Source organism: Spermophilus citellus (genome assembly GCF_964194105.1).
Source record: "Spermophilus citellus genome assembly, chromosome: 3".
Classification (NCBI taxonomy): domain Eukaryota; kingdom Metazoa; phylum Chordata; class Mammalia; order Rodentia; family Sciuridae; genus Spermophilus; species Spermophilus citellus.
Genome location: NC_138184.1, coordinates 982,423 through 1,005,431, shown reverse-complemented (window position 1 = coordinate 1,005,431; position 23,009 = coordinate 982,423). Strand labels below are relative to the sequence as shown.

At 63.3% G+C, this 23,009-nt stretch overlaps 3 protein-coding genes across 5 annotated transcripts; 2 read left to right on the top strand and 1 right to left on the bottom strand.

Annotated features, from left to right (window-relative positions):
* Window positions 1-5,297: 5,297 nt before the first annotated feature.
* Window positions 5,298-9,562, bottom strand: REEP6 (receptor accessory protein 6). The gene is made up of 5 exons (XM_081283698.1): window positions 9,294-9,562; window positions 6,663-6,756; window positions 6,447-6,585; window positions 6,047-6,215; window positions 5,298-5,498 (listed from the first exon to the last, which is right to left on the bottom strand). The coding sequence occupies exons 1-5, from the start codon at window positions 9,406-9,408 to the stop codon at window positions 5,461-5,463; spliced, it is 555 nt and encodes a 184-aa protein (XP_081139824.1). The 5' UTR covers window positions 9,409-9,562; the 3' UTR covers window positions 5,298-5,460.
* A 57-nt stretch (window positions 9,563-9,619) lies between these two features.
* On the top strand, window positions 9,620-17,007 carry PCSK4 (proprotein convertase subtilisin/kexin type 4). Its single transcript, XM_081283697.1, is given in 17 exon segments — window positions 9,620-9,750; window positions 10,055-10,527; window positions 10,790-10,894; window positions 12,165-12,257; window positions 12,333-12,461; window positions 12,559-12,635; window positions 12,723-12,811; window positions 13,004-13,176; window positions 13,249-13,461; window positions 13,956-14,056; window positions 14,137-14,240; window positions 14,309-14,426; window positions 14,644-14,823; window positions 14,958-15,082; window positions 15,334-15,456; window positions 15,608-15,847; window positions 15,850-17,007. Coding segments are annotated over 16 exon segments (2,586 nt in total). The 5' UTR covers window positions 9,620-9,750; window positions 10,055-10,326; the 3' UTR covers window positions 16,365-17,007.
* Window positions 17,008-17,570: 563 nt separating this feature from the next.
* On the top strand, window positions 17,571-20,613 carry LOC308646053 (UPF0449 protein C19orf25 homolog). Of its 3 annotated transcripts, none has more exons than XM_081288588.1 (4): window positions 17,571-17,695; window positions 17,914-18,045; window positions 18,747-18,821; window positions 19,384-20,613. In XM_081288588.1, exons 2-4 carry the CDS (start codon window positions 17,916-17,918, stop codon window positions 19,608-19,610), a joined length of 432 nt encoding a protein of 143 aa, XP_081144714.1. In that variant the 5' UTR covers window positions 17,571-17,695; window positions 17,914-17,915; the 3' UTR covers window positions 19,611-20,613. The 3 variants fall into 3 exon arrangements, with proteins under 3 accessions (XP_081144714.1, XP_081144712.1, XP_081144713.1); XM_081288586.1 differs by having other exon boundaries at window positions 17,694-17,826; XM_081288587.1 differs by lacking the exon at window positions 18,747-18,821 and having other exon boundaries at window positions 17,694-17,826.
* The last annotated feature ends 2,396 nt before the right edge of the window (window positions 20,614-23,009 follow it).

The following is a 23,009-nucleotide window of genomic DNA, read 5'->3' as shown; positions in this document are numbered from 1 at the left end:
CACAAGGAGGGAAGGAGGGAGGCAGGGGACAAAGGGGCTGTGACCGGCCCTGAGCCTGTGAAGGCCTGAGCTCTCTCTGGGGGGGGGGGTGGGGACAGGTCAGAGCCCCTGCCCCTGTGTTCTTGTATCTTCTCCAACCAGGGGCCATGCCCAGGCGTGTACCGGCAGGTGTCTGTGGGGTCACATGGTCACTCTGCAGACCCTCCTCTTGGGGTGTGCCTGAGAGACAGTCCCACTTTCTCACCCTGATGGAAGCCTGCAGTGTCCTTTGGGGACACTGGGAGCCTGGGGTGAGGAATGGTCCGCTCTCCCCTGCCGCACAAGAGCCCCTTCCAAGCTGCTGCAGCCGGGCAGGGGAGGGCAGGTTGCTGGACTCAGCCCTGACCTCACGGGCGACCTCCGGAGGCCCTGCCCCTCTGTGGATACCCTGTAAACCCCTCCTGGACCTGGCCACGGGAGCTGCATTCTCCAGGAGCCCTTCCCCAGTCCCTCCGTTTGTTCATGCATTCCTGCATTATTTATTGAGCACCTACTGTATTCCAGTGACCCAACAGTCCCTGGACAAGCCCAGGCCTGGGAGCAGTGCTTCACTGCCTATGGCCTTCAGTGATGGCGGGCAGCCCAGGGTCCGCCCTGCCGGGAGAGTACAGGGGTTCGGGAGGAGCTGTGGCCTGGTGCAGGATGAGGCCCACTCCCCGAGGTGCCCTGCGCCGACACCCATCTGCCTGGTGCCTCCCCGCATGTCTCCGCTGGCCCAGACCTGGGCGGTCCTCGGTCCTCCGTCCGGCTTCATTGGGGGTCCGGGAGGGGTGGACGGGGCGGGGCCTGTGGCCCAGCGGGAGAGCGCTGCGCAGCCAGTGGGCGCTCCGAGTCCAGGTCCGCAGGGTGACCGGGGGCTGAATGGGGGGAGGAGCTGCTACCAGGGCCAGGCAGCCACTGGGCTGCAGCTGCGCTTCCGACTAGGAGGCTTCCAGGGGTGTCCCCAACACCCGGCAATTTCCCCGACGCCTCTCTCAATTCGCTCTAAGCTTTAAAACAAACCATTGGATAAACAGATGAAGACATTTTAATCCCAAAGGAAATGGAAAAGGAGCAGAACAGCTCCCACAGAAACCCAATGAAACCGTGCGCTGTGGCTGGTTTACAGGGTCAAGGACTGAACCTCAAGGGCCGGGCCAGGAGCCCTCCTGCCCTCACCGCGCCACCTGACTCCCCCTGGGGAGAGAGCGCAGAGCCCACCGGGAACCACAGACATCACCCAGAAGGGAACCTGCCCAGAAGCCCAGCTCATGGCAGCCCAGGACCGGGAGTCACTGCCCACCTGGAGGTGACACCTGCAGTTCTAACGTGCACCCTGTGTGCAGCCTGCGCCATGAAGCGCCCGAGACCAAGGACAGCGGTTTTTCTGGGCAGAAGTATTTAAGCAGCTGCAGAATATCAGCTGATAGCCGGTCCAGCAGAGGGGCCCTGGGCACTTCTGTTGCTGCTGTTGTTCTCTACAGACAGCACAACCTGTAGCCTGCATGGGGCTGGTCACTCCGCAAACCCTGGCCTCCTGTCCCGGAGCACTGCAGTACCCTCCCGGCACGGTGGCCGGCCCAGTCACAGACCGCCCAGGGGCTAAGGGTCGGAGGTGGGGCCCCAGGACGCCCACTTGCTGCAGGGAGGGAGGGAAGGTTGGTATCTTTGCTGTAAAAAAGAATTTGGTGGCAGAGCGTGGTGGCCACACCTGGGATCCAGCCATTCACCTAGGCTTCCGGCTACTCTGAACGCTGAGGCAGGAGGATGGCAGTTCAAGGCCAGCCCCAGCAACTTAGTGAGACCCGGGCTGGGCTGGGGCAGAGCGCTTGCCTGGCACCTGCGAAGCCCTGGGTTGGGTCCTCAGCACCACATAAGATACATGAAACCAAGGTGTTGTGTCCACCTGCAGCTACAAACTTGAAACAAGACAAGGACACAACTAGGGACACCGATTAATTAAAAGGGGAGGCTGGGCTCGGTGGCGAACACCTGGGCCAGTCTCTACCCTGACAATACGTAGGTAGACCCAGACGTGGACAGTCCATGAAGACGGAGATGGACACTGGAGCCACGTGGCTGCAAGCCAGGGACGCCTGGCACCCCAGAGCTAAGGATCCTGCTTGGAGCCTCGGGAGTGATGCCCGGAGCCCAGCTGGACCTCCAAAGCTGGCCTCCAGGACGAGGAGAGGGTCAATGTCCTTGTGGTCATCGTGGCCAAAGAAGACTCAGACGCAACAGCCCCTGGCAGGCATATGCGCCCAAAGGAAACAAGCCCTCAGTCCACCAAAGGACATTTCTAGAACATTCCCGGTAGCTGTGGTCACAGTGGCCAAAAGTGAGGCGTGACACGGGTGACCCTCAGAGTGGCCCAGGATGAATGGACATGGCTGAACTAGAGCAGGGACATGAAAAGCCCAGGGCAGCTGGCCGTCTCCTCACTGTGTCAAGTGCCACGGGTGCTGGTGGGGAACCACAGAGGACAGGGAACGTGGGGCTGGTCCCATGGGGGTGGCCGGTGGCACCCCGTGTTGAATTAGACAGTGAAGCTCACCACTTCCACCTAGAGGGATGGCCACCTCCTCACCACCTGTGTGCCTGCCCAGGTGGACACACCTGGCCGCCCTCTGAGGGGCAGAGCTAGGGCCCCTTTGAGGCCTGGGCTGAGGGGTGCCAAGGGGCTCAGCCCCTGTCCTCCCAAGTGGTGCCACACCTCATCTGGAACCCCCCCCCAGCCACAGATGAGTACACCTGTGGTCCTGTCCCCAGTGCCCACGTGGACGAGGGTCAACTGACGACGGCCCGGGACCCTCCGTCCTGGTGAGCCCTACCTCCCCAGAGAAGCCTAGAGTCCATTCCAGGGCACCGGTCCATCCACAGGGCTCCTTGCGCTGGCCGCCTGCCAGGCTGGTCCTGCTGCAGGGCCTGGGACGCTCTGCAGTGTCCGCAGGTCTCCCGTCCACTCCGGGGCTGCCGTGGGCCTTTCTGGCTGAGCGCCCACCTAACCGCCTCACACAGCCGCTGCCCCACCCTTCCCTGCTGTCTTCTCCCTGTGATGCGCTTGTCACCTTGGTCCCCTGGCCAAATTCGCAGGAGCAGGAACATTTCTTTGGGTCTTTGCTGGCCCCTGGGCTCCTGGGACAGGAGATCAGAAGGTGCTCAGGTGTGTTGAAGAGATGGATGAATGCCCGGCCACCGTCCCCACCGAGCCCCCACTGAATGCGCAGACAGAGGACGTGCGGTTGTTGGTTGGCAGCTCAAAGTCGCCCTGTTCTCTGGAAAACTGTCCTGGTGTGTGGGGCCGCCAGAGCCCTAGCTGGTCACATGGTAAGGACTGCAGGAGTCCACTGCTGCGCTGGACAGACAGCAGGGTCCCCGGGACACATGGCCCACCGAGCACTGCAGTCACAGCCTGGAGCACGGTAAGGTCGGGTGGGCCTACAGCCCTGCTTCCACCTGCAGGCGAGCACCGAGCTGGCCACCACCCTGTGGCCAGGAGTCCCCGGGGGCACCAGTGTCACCCTCGCTGTTCTGCGCTCAGCTTTCTGCAACACGTCTGTCCCCTGCCTGCCGCTGCCTGTCCCCCCAGTGACCCAGGGGCCTGGAGGCTGGGGTGCGAGTTCAGAGTGGTCAAGTGCCCTGGGTTCCATCCCCAGAACTCAGACGCCAACAAGACAGCCCTGGCCAGGGCCCACTGGTGTCCTCACACTGCCCTTGAGTGCCAGGCCCTGGGCTCCCTGCTGGGGGCTTTGCCCTCTCCCTGGCCCTGCACAACTGCAGTGGGCAGTGGCTGGAGTTCACAGCCCCTTGGCATCTGGACCAGCACACCCCCCACCCAGCCCACAGCCCAGGTAGTTATGCCCAGCACTCAGGCCACCTGGGCAGGAAAGTCCCAGGTGTGCACTCAGCAGCTGCTCCCCTCCCCTGCCCTCCGGTCCTCGCTGTGTGGGAGTCTCCTGGCGTCCCCTTCCCACACTTCTTGGGGGACCGCGGCCAGGCCGGGGCACACCCGCCGCTTCTTTGCTCTGGAGAAATCTTGTTTTGTTTTTAAATGAAGAGTGGGCATGCGGATGCAGCTGACCACAGGCCCGAGACACGGGGACACAGGAGGGGTCCGGGCTTGCACCTGCCTGGGGGGGGGCGCTGGCTGTCCTGCCACCTGCGCCCTGTGAAGCAGCTGCTCTGCACAGCGGGCACTCGCACCCCGCACCGGCGCAGCAGACACTCGCAAGCTGGGGCCGGAACTTTATTGGGCATGTCCAGCTGGTGCCTAGTAGGCCAGGTGTTTCAGGAGCCAGCAGGGCCGGCGGCAGGTCAGCTGGTGTCGGCAGTGTGGCCAGCTGTAGGTGATCTCAGTGGTGGACTCCTCGGAGCACTCCAGTGAGGACTCGGAGTGGGAGGGGACGGGCGACCTGGGTCCCGAGGTGCTGGTGGCAGCCTCCTTCTGCTGCCGGAAGCTGCCCTTGGAGGCTGTGTTGCCGGGCCTGCTGGGCAGCTTGCTGGGGGGCTGCGAGGGGGTGGTGGTGCTACTAGGAGACTGGCCAAGGGACGGGTCCTGGTTGGAGGTGGTGCTGGGGCCCCGCCCGGTCCCTGAGGACCCCACGGCCTGCGGGGAGGGCACCGGGGCCGAGTTGGAGAAGCCAGTGCGCGGCTGGGGCTGAATCTGTGTCTTTCTGGCCACCTGGGAGCCACTGGTAGAGCCAGAGACTGCCTGGCCCTGGGACATGGAGCTGGGGGTGGTCAGCGAGTGAGACTCTGTGGAGGTAGCAGAGAGGGGGCTCCCGGTGGGCCCGATGGGACTTGAGTGCCCCGCACGAGGCTCTGCCTGGGAATCTGTAGAGGGCTCCATGGGGTGGTGGGTGCCTGCTGTGGAGTGGTAGGTGCCTGCTGTGGAGTGCAGAGTGCCTGCTATGGGGTGGTAGGTGCCTGCTGTGGGGTGCTGGGTGCCTGATGTGGACTGGTAGTTGCCTGCTGTGGGATGGTAGGTGCCTGCTGTGGAGTGCAGGGTGCCTGCTATGGGGTGGTAGGTGCCTGATGTGGAGTAGTAGGTTCCTGCTGTGGGGTGCTGGGTGCCTGATGTGGAGTGGTAGGTGCCTGTTGTGGGATGCTGGGTGCCTGATATGGAGTAGTAGGTGCCTGCTGTGGGGTGCTGGGTACCTGATGTGGAGTGGTGGATGCCTGATGTGGGGTGCTGGGTGCCTGCTGTGGGGTGCTGGGTGCCTGATATGGAGTGGTGGATGCCTGATGTGGATTGGTGGATGCCTGACGTGGGGTGCTGGGTGCCTGCTGTGGGGTGGTAGGTGCCTGCTGTGGGGTGCTGGGTGCCTGGTGTGGGGAGCTGGGTGCCTGCTGTGGGGTGCTGGGTGCCTGGTGTGGGGAGCTGGGTGCCTGGTGCGCGCCCCTTCTTGCTGGACTGGTCCGTGCCAGAGCTGGAGGGTGGCTTCACTTGTCCTTCAGCTGCGGGCTCTGGCTTGCCTTGGCTGTGGAGAGGGCAGGGAGGGGCAGTTGGGTGATCCCGTCCACCACCCCTAGGGCTCTGCCCAGCTGCTGGGAGCAGGACTTAGGCCGTTGGTGATAGAGTCAGCTCCTTCAGGGGCCAGGTGGTCACCCAGGCAGTCGGGCACACACATCCACCCTGTGCCCGCTGACTCCCGTGTGGGCACAGGGACAGTTGAGGACACATGTCCTACGCACAGCGCCTGCTCACAGCACGCTGGCACACAGGGTGCGCACACTCACACGCAGGCACACGCACGTCCAATGTACATGAGTGCCACCGGCATGCACCGGCCCTGCCCGCCCCGGGTACCTACGGGGGGCTTCCAGGGCCACCGGAGGCTCCGCTGCCGGCACTGGGGTGACGTGCGCCCGGCCGCGGGCCAGGGCCTGAAGCACTGGTTCCCGAGAGCATGCAAGAGAGAGGTGTGTGAGGGGAGCCCCAGAGGCGTGGTGAAGACTCCAGAGAGTGGCCGAGGCCCAGGGGAGGCAGGATGGGAGGCAGCAGGCCGACCCCGGCCCCAGCACCTACCGTCCCTGGCTATTCCGCCTGCCGCGTCCAGGACTCGGCCGCTGAGTTGGCTCACGGCGCTGTCCACGGCCGCGTGGTGTTTTAGGAACACTGGACGCACCACGCGATGATACAGGACTAGAGCCCCGTTCCAGGGCCCCGGCGTCATGCAGAACAACAGGAAGGCGCACTGCAGGGCACAGCCGTCACACTGGGGCCTGTCCCTCAGTGTCCCTGCCAGACACCCACCTGGGCAGGAACTGGGCCTCCACCCTCAGATAGCCCCTGGGACGGTCCATGTCCCTGTCCAGCCTGGAGGCAGGCCCCAGACCCCACACACCCTGGACTCTTGGCTGCCCTCTCTTCCCCAGGGTGGGTGACCTGCTTGTCCTGGGGTCCCCAGAAGGGGCCGGCCCCCCACCTTGCCCGCGTAGTAGAAAGGGAACCAAAACAGGAGTAGGTCGCTGAAAAACTCCATCAGCCCGAACACAGCGTACACCACCCAGTAGGTGAGCCACACGGTATCGTCGTCTCTGCTTGGGCTCTCGATGGCTTTGACTCTGCGGGAGGCGCAGGAGGCTCAGGGGCCACGTGCACCCCCCAGGCTCCCCTCCCACGGGGCAGCCAGGGCACTCACGAAGCATATGCGGGGTATACAAATCCGATCAGGTTGCACAGTAGAGATGCCCCGTAGCCGAACAGAAGGTACAAACTTAGCAGAATGACGACTCCTACAGGAGGACAGGGACCATCCGGTAGCACCCGGAGGCTAGCACCTCCTGCCAGAGCCCCAGCGATGCCTCCAGGATGCCCGAGCCGCCAGTGGGGCGCTCATGCAGCCCCAGGGCCACTAGCCCTGAGGTGTATGCGTGCAAATGGTGGGGTGCTATGAGCACCCCAAGGGCAGGCAGGGACCCTGGCTCTGAACCAGGGCTCAGTTGTGGAGTGAACACAAAGCAGTTGCCCAGAGAGCATTGGTTGAGTGAATAAGTGACCATCTGCAATTCTAAGAACTTCATTCCAGGTCCTGTGGGAGGTGCTGGGAGTAGGAAGGCAGTGCTTGAATCCGAGTGATGCCGAAAAATGTGATCCCTGGGGAGCTGGGAGAGCTGAGTGGCTAGGACCTGTGTAAAGGCTCCACCCTGCGGATGCGGGCACAGTCCATTCACTGGAGTGGTTGTCCTGGGCCCTGCACAGTGCTGAGCAGCACCTCTGGCCTCCACTCACTCCCGGCCAGGAGCTTCCAGTGGGACAACCACAAATGTCCCCAGACAAGGCTAAATACGCATGGGGCAGTGTCGGCCCCTCTGAGAACCCAGGTCTTCCCAGAGCTGGAGGAGCCTGTTCCTCTCCCTGCCACCTGCGGCAAGCCTTTCCTGTGGAGTCTCACTCCCACCTGCAGTGGGGGTGGTGGCTCCCACCTAGGTGGCTGTGGGTCAGGGGACCCTTGCTTCCTACACCTTCTGGCCACTAAAACATACTCCCAGCAATGGAGGTTCAAAGACAAATGAGGGAGGGGGACAGGAACTCAGCCACAATCCTGAGCTTGATTCTGAAAAGAGTAATGACTGTGGCATCTGCCAAGCGCCCACTGTGCCAGCCTCAGGGCCTCCTCTGCCTTATCTCTTTCGTCTCTGAGGCCAGGGGAGCAGCTTCCCAAGGGCACACAAGGAACCTTGGAGCCCCTGGACAGCTTCCTCCCTCCTTCCCTGAGGTTGTTATCGGCAGAGAGATAGAGGCCACTTCTGGACCAAAGGGCAGAGCACCAGATCACCCCACCCTTTCCTCCACCTGCATTAGCCTCTGTCCTCCAGGTCCAGAAGTCAGAGCAGTCAGACAGGGACCCAGGTGGCCCCAAAAGGCCATGTGACCTCTAGGTCACTGCCTCCTCTGAATTGTCTTATCTGTCACCGGGGGCATGGAATTTGGCCATCTGGGGTCGGTGAGGCTCAATGTTCCCTATATCTGGGTGAGGCTCAAGGGGGATAGGACTCCTTCCTTGGGTTTGCTAGTGGGGAAGGAGGGGCTCTTGCTCCTAAATCCCTTTAAACCTGCAGTCTCAGCAATGAAAGGATGACCTTGGACATCAGGGTTGTGGGGGGGGAAGGGACCCAGAGATCAACAGATGGGGTTGGGGCAGGGAGGGGGGCCATACTCCAGACAGAGGCAGCCTCCCCCAGTCCCTGCCTCCCTGTGCCTCAGTTTTCTCCCTGAAGATACCCAGCCCCCTCCCCTCAAGTGCTCTATGACCTACATTCCCCACCCACTGGGACAAGCAAGGCCTGTGGAAAGCCAGGGCAGAGGCTGGGACCTGCACTGGGCAGGCACAGCACACATGTGCCACCTGGCTGAATTGCTGGGGTGGGGGGCTGGGCACTGGCGGGCGTCCAGGGTCTGGACGAGGATTTCAGACCCTCCTTGAGCTGCCTGCAGGGGAATCCCCCAGCTGGTGGGAAAATGGGAGGAAGGTGGTCTCCAGAATCTGCCCACAAAAGGTGATCAAAGAATGGGGCACAGCCCTCCCTGCGGAGGCCTCAAGACCAGACAAGTGTCCTTGTGGTCCAGGGGGAGGGTCTCCTGGAAAAGGCAGTGGACCTGTGAGTACTACAAAAGGGGGAGAAGGGCACTTGAGCACTGACCATAGACCTACTGCACAGGTTTGAAAAGGGGCAATGGAAATGGAATGGAGCTACAGTCGTGTGTGCGGCTTCTTCCTGCCCAGGGAACCAACACAGCTCTCCACAACCCAACTCAACACGTAATAAGGACAGGAGAGTAAGTCAGGAACTGGGGTACAGGAAGAGGGCTTCCGGAGGAGGACCTGGGCTTCCCCTCGGACAAACGGGAAAGTGTCTGTACCCACTGCCAGGTTCGGGTCCACTCAGGAAGGAGTTGGGACAGACACATAGGTCATTGGCATCAAGACTGCCCCCACACCGAGTTAGGCAACTGGAAGAACTGGACTCAGCCTGGCAAGTGCCCAAGGCCCCGACGGAAGGGGCAGAGAACTGTTGGGACCACGGCTACAGGGGAGCACTGCAGGGGCCCAGAGTTGCCCTCACTCAAGGTCGCTGGGCGGGCACAGGGCAGGGGCTGCAGGCAGACCCTCTCCCTCCCCAGGATCTGGGTCTCTATGCTGAGCAGCGGGACGCGCGCCTCTCCCGGACCGGACCCCGCAGCCGGGGCCAGTCGGAGAAGCGTCAGGTCTCGATGCCCAGCGCTTCAGTGTGCCCGTCAGTGCAATGGGGCAAGCGCCCCGACGGCTCACCCGCGGCCAGATACCGCTTCTCGACACCGATCTTGGCTTCGAGCGCTCCGAGCGCTTCGGTGACAAAGTTCTTCTGTTCCAGAAAGCGCTCGAAGCGCTGGCGCAGGCCGTCCATGGCACCGGCGGGCCCGGGGCTGGCAGCTCGAGCTGGAGCTTGCCTGCTGCCCCACGCACCGGCCCCGCCGAGCGCGAGCAGCCTGGCCCCCGCTAGGGCTGCCCGGCTCCGCCCCCAGGCTGCTGGTTTCCTCCCCTGTTCCGGGCTCCGCCCCTGTCCCCCCGCTCCGGCCAATGGGAGGGCAGGGCGGACAAAGGAGAAGGGGCCTGCCCCCTCTCCCCCGCCGCATGGCCCTCTGGCCGGAGGCGGACGGAGTGGAAAGGAGGCGGCCGCGGGGGGGCGGGGCGCGGAGGCAGAGGGCGCTGATTGGCCGAGCAGGAGTGGAACGTAGCTGGTTGGAAGGTGTGGCGTCAGGGCCGGGGATTATTGGCTGCATCGCTGAGGAGGGTGGAGCTAAGAGAGGAGAGGGCAGCGCGGGTGTTAGGGCCAGAGACAGGCCAGAGACGATGGACGAGGCCAGACAGGGGCGGGGCTGAGTAGAGGGGAGGCGGGGTGAGCTCGGGATAGGGCGGGGTTAAGAGAGGAGGCGGGACTTACCCAGAGAAACACTTCTGGTTGGAGAGGACAGGAGACGGAGCTGATTTTCGAGGAAGGGGTGTGAAGAAAGTGGGTGGGGCCAAATAAAGGCGGCTTCCCCTTCCCCTAGGCAACAATGAACCTGCTCCCGTGGGCCGGAGTTGGGTCCGCGTACAAATGAGGAAACGGAGGCTCCAGAGGGCTTAGGTCTGTGGACACGCGGACCCTCCTACGGCTTCTGTCGGGCCTTCCCGCCCCACTTGGGGGAACCGCAAGGCCCCCTGGGAGTTGAAGCCCTCGGGTTGCTATGGCGCCGGCAGTCCGGCGGGCGCCGGGCCGACTAGGCGGTTTGGCCAGAGGGAGGGGCTTTCCGGAGGCCCCGCCCCCGGTCCCGCCCCCGCCATGCGGCCAGCCCCGACTGCGCTCTGTCTGCGCCTGTCCTTGGCCCTGGCCCTGAGCCTGGGCTTCGTCCGCCCCCTGGCTGTGGCCTGGGCCACGGCCCCGGCCCCCATCTACGTCGGCAGCTGGGCCGTGCGGGTGACACAGGGTTACCAGGAGGTCGAGCGCCTGGCACGCAAATTTGGCTTCGTCAACCTGGGGCAGGTGGGTGGGACCCATTTGGATAGGAAGTGTGGGGCTGGGCGACCCCAGACCCCAACAAAAAGGACCCGGGTCCCCAAGGCCCCCCAATTATCAAGAACCCCCAGCATACCCCTGCCACGGTCACCTTAGATTCTGGGACTCCCAGAAGCTTCCACCTGGGCCCCTGGTTGGGAGCATGCAAGCAAGGGGGCCGGCCGGGTTGGGGTGGGAGTGCCTCCATCAGGGAGCCGGTCCCAGCAGAGCGGCTGGGGCACGCTTCCAGATTTTCCCTGACGGGCAGTACTTCCACCTCCGGCACCGGGGCGTGGCCCAGCAGTCCCTGACTCCCCACTGGGGCCACCGCCTCCGCCTGAAGAAAGACCCCAAGGTGAGTCTGATCTGGGAGGCTACTTGTCTTGGTCTCAGCCACCTGGGGCCAACCAGCTGCCTTCTGTTATTCTTGTGGTTGCCATGGTGGCCGTGTGGCCTCTAGCAAGTCACCAACTCAGCAATTCGGTTTCCACTTGGTCCCCACAGTGGGGACCAGATGAGGAGGTCTGTGTGAGCATGCCACCCCCAGGACCTGGTACAGAGTAGGCACTTATGGCCACTCCCTCTTCCTTCCTAAAAAATGAGGGGCCCCAAACGCTCTGGTAAGAAGGGATGAATGGTCCTTCCTTTCTCCCCACCTCAGGATGGAGAGATGGGAAATGGCCCATTTGACCAGCATGAAAACAATTGCAGAGTAGGAAGCCAAAACTGCCCAGTGATCTGGGGGCTCAGAGGGGTGTCTGCTTCCAATCAGTCCCTGTCCTATCAAGAAAAGGTCTCAGATGCCCAGATGAAGAATTAGGATGGATTCCTGTGGAGCCCTGGGTGCTGTGAAGTGGGGTGGGCTGCCCTGGAGGGCTGCTTGCCCATAGCATTGGGGACTGAAAGATGTGACCTATACATAGTTTGCAGGAGAGCAGCCAGGGCTGGCAGATGGATTGGAAGAAATCAGGAGGAGAGAGAGAAATCAGGGCCAGTTCCCAAATCTGGAGCTGAGCAGCCAGAAAAAGATGGCCCAGACCACTGAGATGGGGGCTGGGAATATGAGCTGAGTTGGGGGGTACCAAGAAGGTAAGAAGCAGGGATGGCAAAAGCCAGAAAAAGAGCATAATGGTATGTGCAAAGGTCCTGGGGTGGAAATGGATTCACAGGCTCTTGGAACAAGAAGGCAACCATTGTTAGTGAGCAGTAAGGAGGCTGGTAGTTGTCTAGACAGGTAGGGCTTGTGGGCAGTGGACAGGGAAATGGAGAACCAGAAAAGAAAAGGGTGTGGTCATTTTGGATGGGGAGGTAAAAGTGGCTGTTTTTTGAAGTGATGCTGAGGGACCCAGGGGGACCTTGACACAAGGATCTAAATGTGGGAGGGAGGAAGAGGCAGCTGGGATCAGAGAGGCTCCACTCATCCTCAGTTTTGGCCATGGGTCTGTGGGACCTAAGAGTAGGTGTTCTGAGAGCTTTGGGCAGACAGAGGACAGAGGAGATGGGCCTGAGGAGCAGCAGCCCCAACAGACACAGAACCTCCCCAGAGGTCCACAGTCCTCTAGTCCACCCTCCCCCACCTGAAAGGCCCCAGGGATAAGCCCTGAAGGGTCCCTCTGTGTCCCCAGGTACAGTGGTTTGAGCAGCAGACGCTGCGGCGGCGTTTCAAGCGCTCCTTTGCGGAGCCCTCGGACCCCTGGTTCTCCAAGCAGTGGTACATGGTGAGCAGCTGGGCTGGGGCAGGCGGACAGGCAGGGCCAGCCAGAGCCCCGCTGACCAGACCCCTCCTGATGCAGAATACCCAGGTGCAGCCGGACCTGAACATCCTGCAGGTCTGGAGCCAGGGCCTGACGGGGCAGGGGGTCGTGGTCTCCATCCTGGACGATGGCATCGAGAAGGACCACCCGGATCTCTGGGCCAATTATGTGAGACCCTGGGTGGCTAATGGGGGCTGCCCCAGATTCAAGGCTGGCCCCGCCCCAGGGATGCCTCAGACCCTCTCCTGTCCCCACCTGCCTCCAGGACCCCCTGGCCAGCTACGACTTCAACGACTATGACCCGGATCCCCAGCCTCGCTACACGCCCAGTGATGAGAACCGGTGAGTCCTGGTCCTGTGGGTGAGGGGACCCACTGTCCACAGGGCCAGGTGGGCTCTCATGGGTGCACTTCTTGGCCCTGGCACCAGGCATGGCACGCGCTGTGCTGGGGAGGTGGCCGCCATAGCCAACAACCACTTCTGCGGGGCGGGTGTCGCCTTCAACGCCCGGATTGGAGGTACGCCAGGTCCCCTAGGGCACAGCCCAGGACAGAGGGGAGGGTCAGGCTGGGACATGTGGGCACACAGGCCTTGACGGCTGCGCAGTGCCGGCCCCAGAGTGCAGGGCACGGGCGGAGCCCCCAGGGAAAGGGACGGTGGGCGGCAGGCCTGGCGGGCGGCTGGTGGAGAGGCCCACGCCCCCCACGCAGGCGTGCGCATGCTGGATGGCACCATCACGGACGTCGTGGAGGCCCAGTCGCTGAGCCTGCAGCCTCAGCACATCCACATCTACAGTGCCAGCTGGGGCCCCGAGGACGACGGCCGCACGGTGGACGGCCCAGGCATCCTCACTCGGGAGGCCTTCCGGCTGGGTGTGACCAAGGTGAGCAGCGCCCACCCGGTGAGGGCCAGGCCTGGGTGCCAGGCCAATGCCCTGCCCCGTCCCTCCCCACAGGGCCGCGGCGGGTTGGGCACACTCTTCGTCTGGGCCTCAGGCAACGGTGGCCTGCACTATGACAACTGCAACTGCGACGGCTACACCAACAGCATCCACACGCTGTCCGTGGGCAGCACCACCAAGCAGGGCCGCGTGCCCTGGTACAGCGAGGCCTGCGCCTCCACGCTCACCACCACCTACAGCAGCGGGGTGGTCACCGACCCGCAGATTGTGAGTGCCCGTGACCCTCCCTGACCCCACCGCCGAGGCCCCCGGCTCTGAGGCAGCCGCTCCAACCCCGCCTCGGGCCGCTGGGCTGCCTTCCAGCGCCTCTGCAGGACTTCCCTCTCCACCTTCCCAGGGCTCCCGAGGTGGGCACCCAGTCCTCCTGCTCTGACCGCTGGGCCACCTTCCCCGTGGCCCAGGGAGGGACAGCTCCCTGGGTGCACCGCCCCACACCTGAGCCTGGCGTGCCCTCTGACCTGTGCCTCGAGACCTTGGCGCTCTGCCCCTTTATCTTCGGTGGCCCTGGGATGGAAGGCAGGCCCCGCAGCCAGGGAGCACTCTGCCCTGAGCCACGTCCAAGACGTGAATCTCGACTCAGGGTCTCCTCAAGTTGCCCAGGCTGGGATGACACCGGTGGCCACGTGGTGTGCTTTTTAGCGCTTTCTGAGTGCAGTTCTTGGTACCTGTGAACAAGGGCTGCGTCCTCCGCCTGTCCCCAGGTCACCACGGATCTGCACCACCAGTGCACAGACAAGCACACCGGCACCTCCGCCTCGGCCCCGCTGGCCGCAGGCATGATCGCCCTGGCTCTGGAGGCCAAGTAGGTGACGGTGGGGGCCCTGCCCACCACCTGGCCGCAGGCCCAGCCCCCTGCTCACTGCCCCTGCCCTCCCCCTGCAGCCCGTTTCTGAGCTGGAGGGACATGCAGCACCTGGTGGTCCGTGCGTCCAGGCCGGCGCAGCTGCAGGCCGAAGACTGGAGGGTCAATGGCGTGGGGCGCCGAGGTGCGATGGGGCCCGTCGGGGCGGGAATGCTGTGCCCACCAGGAAAGTGACGCCACCTCTCCACACAGTGAGCCACCACTACGGCTACGGGCTGCTGGACGCTGGGCTACTGGTGGACATGGCTCGCACCTGGCTGCCCACACAGCCCCAGAAGAAATGTGCCATCCTGGTTGTGCATGTCCCCACGTGAGGGAGGCCCCTCCAAGGCCCTGCACACTGTGCATACCTCCCCCTTCCCCGCCCCCACACCAGCCACCACCACCTGAGAGCGGGAGCCCCAGGGAGGCAAGCCCTAAGGCCTTCGCCCATTTGTAAAAGGAGAGGGTGGTTCATCTTGGATACCAGACCCTCCTGCTGGCGCCCACCCCACAGGGGGCCAACTGGAGGGTCCTCGCCCCTGCAGCCCCATCCTGCCCCGGATGCACGTGAAGAAGGAGGTGTCCGCCTGTGCCGGCCGCCACAACTACATCCGCTCCCTGGAGCACGTGCAGGTGCAGCTGTCCTTGTCCTACAGCCGCCGCGGGGACCTGGAGATCTCTCTCACCAGCCCCATGGGCACCCGCTCCACGCTGGTGGCCATCAGGTGTGTGCCCACCCCCACCCACCGGGCCCCGGGTAGCCACTGCCGCCCTCTGGAGGCCCTCCCAGGGGGCTCTGGCCCCGAGACCCCAAGCCCGCCTGAGAGGGGCCCTTCTCCCCCTGCTGCCACCTGCCCAGGCCCCTGGATGTCAGCGGCCAAGGCTACAACAACTGGATCTTCATGTCCACCCACTTCTGGGACGAGGACCCGCAGGGCCTGTGGATCCTGGGCCTGGAGAACAAGGGCTACTATTTCAACACCGGTGAGAGCCGGGGCTGAGGTTGGGGGCTCCACCGTCCAACCCCACCTCGGTTACCCCACTGCCACAGCGGCCCCGGGTCAGCAGGGGTCCCCTTCCTGGGGAGGCCAAGTCCAGGCCCTGCACACAGGGGTGCTCATCAAGCCATCTGGTCTGGGCTCTGGGTGGCAGTGGCTGAGCAGAGGGGGCCAGGGCCTGGAGCACTAGGCCCCAACACTCTCTCCCCTCCCCATGCCACCGTGACCCCTGCCCAGGGACACTGTACCGCTACACGCTGCTGCTCTACGGGACAGCTGAGGACATGATGGAGCGGCCCTCAGACCCCCAGGTGACCAGCAGTGCGTGTGTGCAGCGGGACACAGAGGGGCTGTGCCAGGGTGAGTGGTCAGCGCCGCATGGTCCAGTTGCTGGGAGGCGTCGGCCGCAGGGGTGGTCAGTGTGCGTGTGCGGCCCAGGGTGGGCTGGCGGCAGGTGGGCCCACAAGGCAGGCAGCACCTCACACCCTCCGCGTCTGTGTCCCTCGTGCAGAATGTGACGGCCCTGCCTACATCCTGGGCCACCTCTGCCTCTCCTACTGCCCGCCCAGGTACTTCAGCAGCACCCAGCCGGCAGTGACCGCAGGGCCTGGGCGTGCGGCCACGCCTGCCCTCCGAGTGTGCTCCGGCTGCCACGCCTCGTGCTACACCTGCCGGGGCGGCTCTGCACATGACTGTACCGCCTGCCCCCCGCCCCACACTCTGGATGAGCAGCAGGGCTCCTGCTCAGGGCCGCCATCCCCAGTGGCCACCAGCAGCCCTTGGACACCACCGGCTCCAGCTGTTGCTGCCGCTGCCAGGCCCAAGCCCTGGTATTGGTCCTGTTGACTGTGGCCTGTGAGCAGAGGTCCCCTCCTCGGCAGCGTCCAAGAGCTGCCCACTGTGGGCTGGGCTCCCGGTGCTGGGGGCCTTGCCCGCCACCACCCCAGCCCCAGCTGCTGCTGGGACCTGGGGATGTCCGTCTGGGAGCACGGAAAGCCATCTCCGCCTGGGCCCAAGTGGGCACTACTGCCCTGCCTCAGAAAGCCTTGGCTGGCCACCCACAGTCACTGGCCAGGGTGTGGGCTGCATGGAACCCTGTGGCCTGGACCCAGCAGCTCCGAGTGAGAGAAAGAGAAGTCTTGGTGCAGGGGTGGGGTGGGATGAGGTGGGGTGAGCAGAAGTCAGACTACAGCCACGGGTCCTTCCCTGTTGGGTCCAAGCAGCCCCGAGCACCACGTTCGACCTCAGAGTTCACAAATAAAGGTTGAGTCAAAGGTGCCAAGCCTGGGTGTCCTTTGGGGCAGGGCGGGCCTGGTTGGGGTCCCCCCAGCCCTGCACTGCATAGGGAAACTGCCTTCCTGACGTCAGCCCTGAGGATCAGCGGACGACAAAGGAGGAATCAGCCCCTGGCCAGCAGTCCGGGCTCTGGGGACCTGGGGCGGGGTTCAAGGTGGCAAGTGACGCTCACAGGCTGCGAATGCTGAGCGGCCCATCCCGGGCCAAGGCCTCTCCAGCCCACACTCCTCCTGAGCCTTCTCTTGCACCACGTGGTGAGCCCCTATGCCAGCCAGCTGGGCATCACCTTGGAAATCAGTCTGGCAAGTACACAGACGAATACGAGTTGGCCTCCGACCCAGCGGTTTCACTCGGAGGCGTGAACACCAAACACCCCACAGAAACCCCTCGCGCTCACAGCAGCGTGGTTCCCACAGCCAGACTGCGGCCAGCTCCACAATGCACAGACACAATGTCTATCTCCTGGAGTGTCCCTCAGCCAGGGCAGGAGCCAGGGGACACACACTGCAGTATGGATGGACCTGAGGACCTCATGCTCATTGAGAGCCAGACACACAAGGCCACAGTGTGTGACAGTGACAGGCGAGTCCAGAGACTGGATGTGAATCATGGGTGCAGGAGCTAGGCTGGGGAGTGGGTGACTGCTCATGGGGACAGGCTTTCTTCTGGGATGATGAGAATGTTCTGGAACCAGACTGTGGGGGTGACTGCAGGACTCTGAATACACAACAAAAAAACCAGCACCCAAACCCTGAATTAGAACCACTACAGACACTAGGTGAGTAAACTTCGTGGTGTGTAAATTACCTCTTCATAAAGCTGTTTAAACACAACATCCTCCCTCTGCTGCTTTTGTTCTCCAACCCAGCCCTCACCGGCCCAGGTGGGGAGGAGGTTGTAGAAATCTGAGGCCAGCCAGCCTGTAGGCACCGGCCTGTCGTCCAGTGACTCAGGAGGCTGGGCAGGAGGAGACCCTGTCTCCTAAAGGGCTGGGGTGGGGCTCTGGGATACTTTGGCCCTGGGCTCTACCCCCAGTGACAAACCCGAGTTCCAGATGATCTGTCACCCAGCAGAGGAAACTCCACTCACTCCCATCACTTCCAGTCGCTCTCGGTCTCAGATCACACCGGCATCCTCCAGGGTGCCGCCCCTTTAAGAAGGGGTGGGCTCTGGCTGAGAGCCAGAGTCCGAGGAGGCCGGAAGCGCGCATCGCGAGTGGGGTCGGTCGGAGCTCCGACCGGAAGCGGAAGTGCTGTGGTAGTGGCGGCTCCGGCGCCGGCAGGAGCGTTCCCGGGCGGTGGAGGTGGGCGGCCAGGGTTCCGCGGGGAGACGGAGGTCAGGGTCGAGCGGAACCCGGCGGTGCCGAGCCGCGGTGTCGCGCGAAGGGAAGGCCAGAGCTGGGCGGCCCCGGAGGGCGCGGCAGGGCGGCGGCGGGTGCGTGCGAGTTGTCGGAGCGGGAGGAACGGTCCGCGCCAAGCGAGGGGTGGACGCCCGGTCAGTGCTCCCTTCTCCCGCCTCCAGGGATGGGCTCCAAGGCCAAGAAGCGCGTGGTGCTGCCCACCCGCCCGGCGCCCCCCACGGTGGCGCAGATCCTGGAGGACGTGCGAGGAGCGCGGGCCCAGGACCCCGTCTTCACCGCGCTGGCCCCGGAAGGTAGAAAGAGTCCGGCCTGAGAGGGGAGGGACGGTCCCGGGCCCCAGCGGGAGAGGCGGGGTCTGCACGAGCACACCGCCCGCGCCGCCTGTCCGCTAAGGCCGGGAGCCAGGAAAGGATCTCCACTTTTTTTTTTTTTTTTTTCATGCTGGGGATGGACCCCAGGGCCTTTTTGCACCTAGGCAGTCGCTCTACCCTGAGCCACATCGCAGATCACGTGTTTCAGTGGGGGTGAGCATATTTTGAGATATGTGGAAGTGACGTGAAGTCATCTTCAGTGTCCGTAAAAAAAGTTTTTAGGTACACAGCCAGTTTTTCCACTCCTGGGCCAGTAGCTGCTCTCACTGTCGACAGGGGTCAGAACAGACCTGCAGAACTGTGGGGCACTCCCCTGTGCCTGCACACCAGTTAGCCTATCCCAGTAGCTCAGGAGGCTGAGGCAGAAGGGTCGCAGGTTCCAGCCAAACTTGGCAATTTAGCAAGACCCTGCCTCAAAATAAAAAGGGCCGGGGTGCAATCCAGGAGAAGCACCTGTGAGGCCCTAGGTTCCACCTAGCACACACAGGAGCTGAGGTGCACCATGTTCAAGGGAGAGTGAAGGGGCGCTCTGGGGCTCACTGGAGGGAAAGGGCATCTTCTGCGTGTCCCATCCTGTTTGCATCTGACCTCCCCCCTTTTTATCTAAAACAATGGTGAAAAAGTGACCTGTAACCAAACGCTAGTGTTCCCTGGCCTGCGGTGGGTGTTGGAGCTGGAATCCAGACGGTTATGGGCAGGTGAGGAACAGGAAGGATTGGAAGGAGTCCTGACGTGTCACATGGTACCCAAAACCTGACCTTTGCAGTCCTGCAGCCATGGTCTTGTACCTTCTGGGAGCAGGGGAGTTTTATGTGCTGCTTGTGCAAGGGGCCCTGGGAAATGTGTCTCCACACTCGCTGTTCTGGAAGCACTGGGTCCTGTGGCTGCAGAACCACACAAGGCATCTGCAGGAGCTGGCATGTTGCAGCTCAGGCTTCCAGAGAGAGCAGGCCCAAGAGCCCAGTCTGAAGACAGAAATCGGAGCCCACCCAGGGAGGCCAACCCAGTGGCCTGGGTTGAGCTTTCCTGTGGGCCTTTCTGCAACCAGTCTGTTGCCAAGGTGAAAACCAAGAGGTCTCTCCTAGCCAGGGAGGGAGCCAGCTCAGCTCCCTCCTGCCCACAGCGTCTGCATCTGCCATGTAGTTAGCTTGGAGAGATGCAGATGCCCACCTGTGGCTGCCCTGTGCGTGGAGGCCCATAGGTATCACATTCTGTGATTTGGGGCTCCTTGGTGAGTGAGGCTTCTGTGTCCATCCACAGACCTGCCAGGCCCCTCCAGGAGGACCGAGGACCCTGAGGATCAGCAGGAGCAGCTCTACCAGCAGAGCCGGGCCTATGTGATCACAAACAAGCGGCTGCAGCAGGCTAGGGAGGAGCTTCGGCAGAAGCGCAAGGACCTCCAGTTAGCTGGACAGGAGCTGGAGCGGGACATCAGCCAGGTGACCCAGGCAGCGCTGCCAGGGACCTCAGCTACCTCCTCAGGCTGACCTGGGCCTGCATGTCTAAGGCAGCACCTAATGCCACCACCTCTGGCTCCTCCCTGGGGACCTGAGTGCCCCAGGCTGGCATTCCATCTGGGTTCCAGCACCTGGGGCCACCTGTGCTTCTCTCCTTCATTGGCAGCTACAGGTCGTGGTGTCTTCCCATGACACTGGGCTGGCAGGACCCACACTGTGGTCTCGGCTCTGCCTGGACATAGGGTGGAGAGGTTGGATGCTCCCTGGGGTTCTGTCCCCTCCTCCACTCACAATGGCCTCTGGTTGGACATGAGCCTCTGGGGCAGTGCCACCTCCTTCCTCCTTCAGGGCACTGCTCAGGGCACTGTGAACCTGGTTGCAGGAATGCATGCTCCCCAGGAAGGGCTGGTCTGTCTGTTCACCTGGGTCCAGGTGCTGGCCAGGGGTCGGGGTGCAAGACTGACCTGTTGACTGTGTTGGTTCAGCCAGGTGGGCCCCCAGCCTGCATCATGTGGCCCAGGGGCCAGCCTGAGCTTCTGGCCCACCTCCTGCCACAGACCTCGGTGGTCTCACAACTACTCTGGGCTGCTGAGGTCACTGGCTCCCAGAGAGAAGCCCTGAGACTCTAGCCACACTTGGACTATGTCCCTGCGATCAGGGGATGTGCTGGCCACTCCTGCCCAGAGCCTGACTGGGTCCTTAGGCCCTGTGCCCCGTCTCTTCTGGCCCTGTCCTCTGGGATAGGTAGAGGCTGGGTTGGAGGGTCTTGAAAGGTGTTTTCATCCAGAGGAGCCACGGGCCTGTGAGAGGTGCTCTATGGCCAGGCCCCAGGGTGAAATCCCCTCTGCAGCTGGCTGGGCTGCCATGGTACCTCTGAGCTACTCTTGTTCAGGGGCCATCCTCAGAGGGGCCTGTGTGGAGCTCTGAGTGGGGCACTGCCCAGTCCCGCAGGGAACACTGCTGGGTGGCTGGAGCCTGGCCTCGTGCCCCTCCTCCCCGAAGTTCCCCAGTGGCACGCTGTCTCCTGAACCTCTCCCTGTGAAGGGTCACTGCTGAAGCCAGAGACTCCCTGACCGGAAGCCGTCTTGGGATTTCTTGTGGATCACCCACCCCAAAGCTTTACTACCTGGACAGCTGAGGACAGTACTGTTCACCTTAATGGACCCCAGCTCACCTGGGCCTGCCCAGACCCCTGCCCTGCTGCACACTGGAGCTGGCAACAAGGACTGAGAACCAGAAACAAAGCCCCAGGTGGGCCATCTGCCTGGGGAACTGTCCCCAGGGGACCAAGGCACTCAGCCAGCCCTTCCCTGTCTCTGAATAAACACCACCACGTTTAGGTCCGGCTTCCAGAACCTGACCTGAGATGTCCACTCAGCTCATGGCCCCTGGCTCAGCACAGAGACCCATCGTGGGGCCTGTGGTCGGCACAGACAGCCCCCCCCCCCCATCCTCCGCACAGGAACCAGGGCAGTTGAGGGCAGTTCACAGCGCAGTTTATTCAAGATGCAGAGAAGCGGACGCCTGGTGGGCATTGTCCTGCCAGACAGATGGCTTCACCTGTGGGGTGGGCAGGGCCAGGGCCGGCAGGAGCTATTTACAAGTGTGTAACAGGCCTGCTGCTAGAACCCAGCTGGCAGCAGCAAGAGCCGGTGACCAGCTGCAGGTTGGGGAGGGGGGTGGAGGTGGGGTAAGCACCCAGGTGGTGGTCATCCCCTCCAACTGTGGGCCCCGTCTTCAGTTCTCTGGGGCTGGCCCCAGAATGCTCCAGAGCCTGGGGTTGATTGTCCACGCCACCAGCTGCCCTTCTGGCTCTTGCCTTCACCTCCTCCTTGGGCAGAAGGATGCCCTGTGGCTGTTCCTGCCTCTGAAGGGGACACAAAGCAACAGTGGCCGCTTGGTAGGGGGCCCAGCAGGAGGTAGCAGCTGGCAGCACATGGCCCCTTATGTACCAGCTGTGGTGGGAGCTGTGTCCAGGGCTGAGGTCAGCACCCAGGAGCCTCCCATCACAGTGGCCACTGCTCGCCTGAGAGGTAGCTCTGGGAGCCCCGCCCCAGGGCCCATTTGGAGAGACTGAGGCACAGGCGGCCCTGTGGGCACCTGGCCTTTGAGCTGGGAAGGCTGCAGTCCATCTGCTGCTGTCCCCTCACCAACAGGCCACGCCAGGGCCCAGCTGCCTGTGGCAAGTATGAGAGGACAGGTAGGCTACAGCCGGGGACAAGGTTTCCGACACAGCAGGCCGAAGTCCCCTCTCCCAGCCACCGGGGCCTTCGCTCCAGAGACTCAGAAGCCTGGCCTGGCAGGCAGGGTTCTAGGGGTGGGAATTGCATGTCCCCAGCACCTGCCGCTGGGACTGCAGTTTGGGGGTGTGGGAGCACGGCCATCCTGCCCAGCGTCCTGGGCAGGTGGGGAGGACGGGGTGCCTCATCTCCAGGGTGGGGTCCTGGAGGCTCCTGGAGTTGTCAACCCCCACAGAGGGGCATCGGGGGGGCTGATGTCTGCCTCCTCCCTGACCTCAGCTGAGCTGGGGACCTGCCAAGGAGGGACCCTGGTGCCCATGGTGGGCAGGGGGTTCCTTCAGAGTGCCTCCCACCCGAGGGACTGAAAACCAGCCTGCGGAACAGCACCTGCCCCCTGGTACCTGCCGCCACAGATGGCTCAGCAGCAGGTCCTCTGGCAGAGTCAGGTCCTGCAGGAAAGAGGTCTCTGGCTCTCTCTGCAGGAAGATGCCCAAGCTGGTGGAACACCGGCCCCCACAGGCCTCCCTGGTGCTTCTGCACACACTGGCCCAGGTCCCCCGAGACCTGGCTCCTGGGGCACCCCATTAGCTTCTCTACCACCAGGCAGCTGGGGCTGGATTGGAGCAACTGTGGCCCCCAGGCTCCCTGTATCCCCTGACGCATCTGGCACCTTGGTACCCAGGCTCCATACCCCACCCTAAAGCCCACCTGGACGTTGGCCTGGCCTAGGGCCACCCCTGCATGCATAGTGCAGGAGAGGAAATGGAAGGCAGAACCAGCAAGGGCAGCAGCATCCTTGAGGAAGAGCTCCCAGTGACCCCCCCCCCCTTTAAAGCACAGGTTGTAAGCCACAGCCGCCTCCAGGGACTCTCCCCTCCTCATCCATGAGGGCTGGTTCTGACTCCTCTGACCACCAGGGCCACTCAGCTGGTGGCCAGCTCCTCCTTGAGGAGTGGAAAGGACCCCTGACAGTTGGCAGTGGTGGAGACAAGAGGTCAGCCCTCCCCCGGCACCTTTTCTGTCTACAGAGGCCTGCCTGGCCCCCATTGTCATGCCCCGCGGTGCCAGGGCCAGGCTGACCTGGCTGTCTTCTCGTGGCAGCCCCCAGAATGGCTGCTCCCAGCTTCCAGAGCTGCAGTCTGTGGGGCTCAGCCCACCCTCACCGGGCTCCCTCACAGCTGGGCTCGGA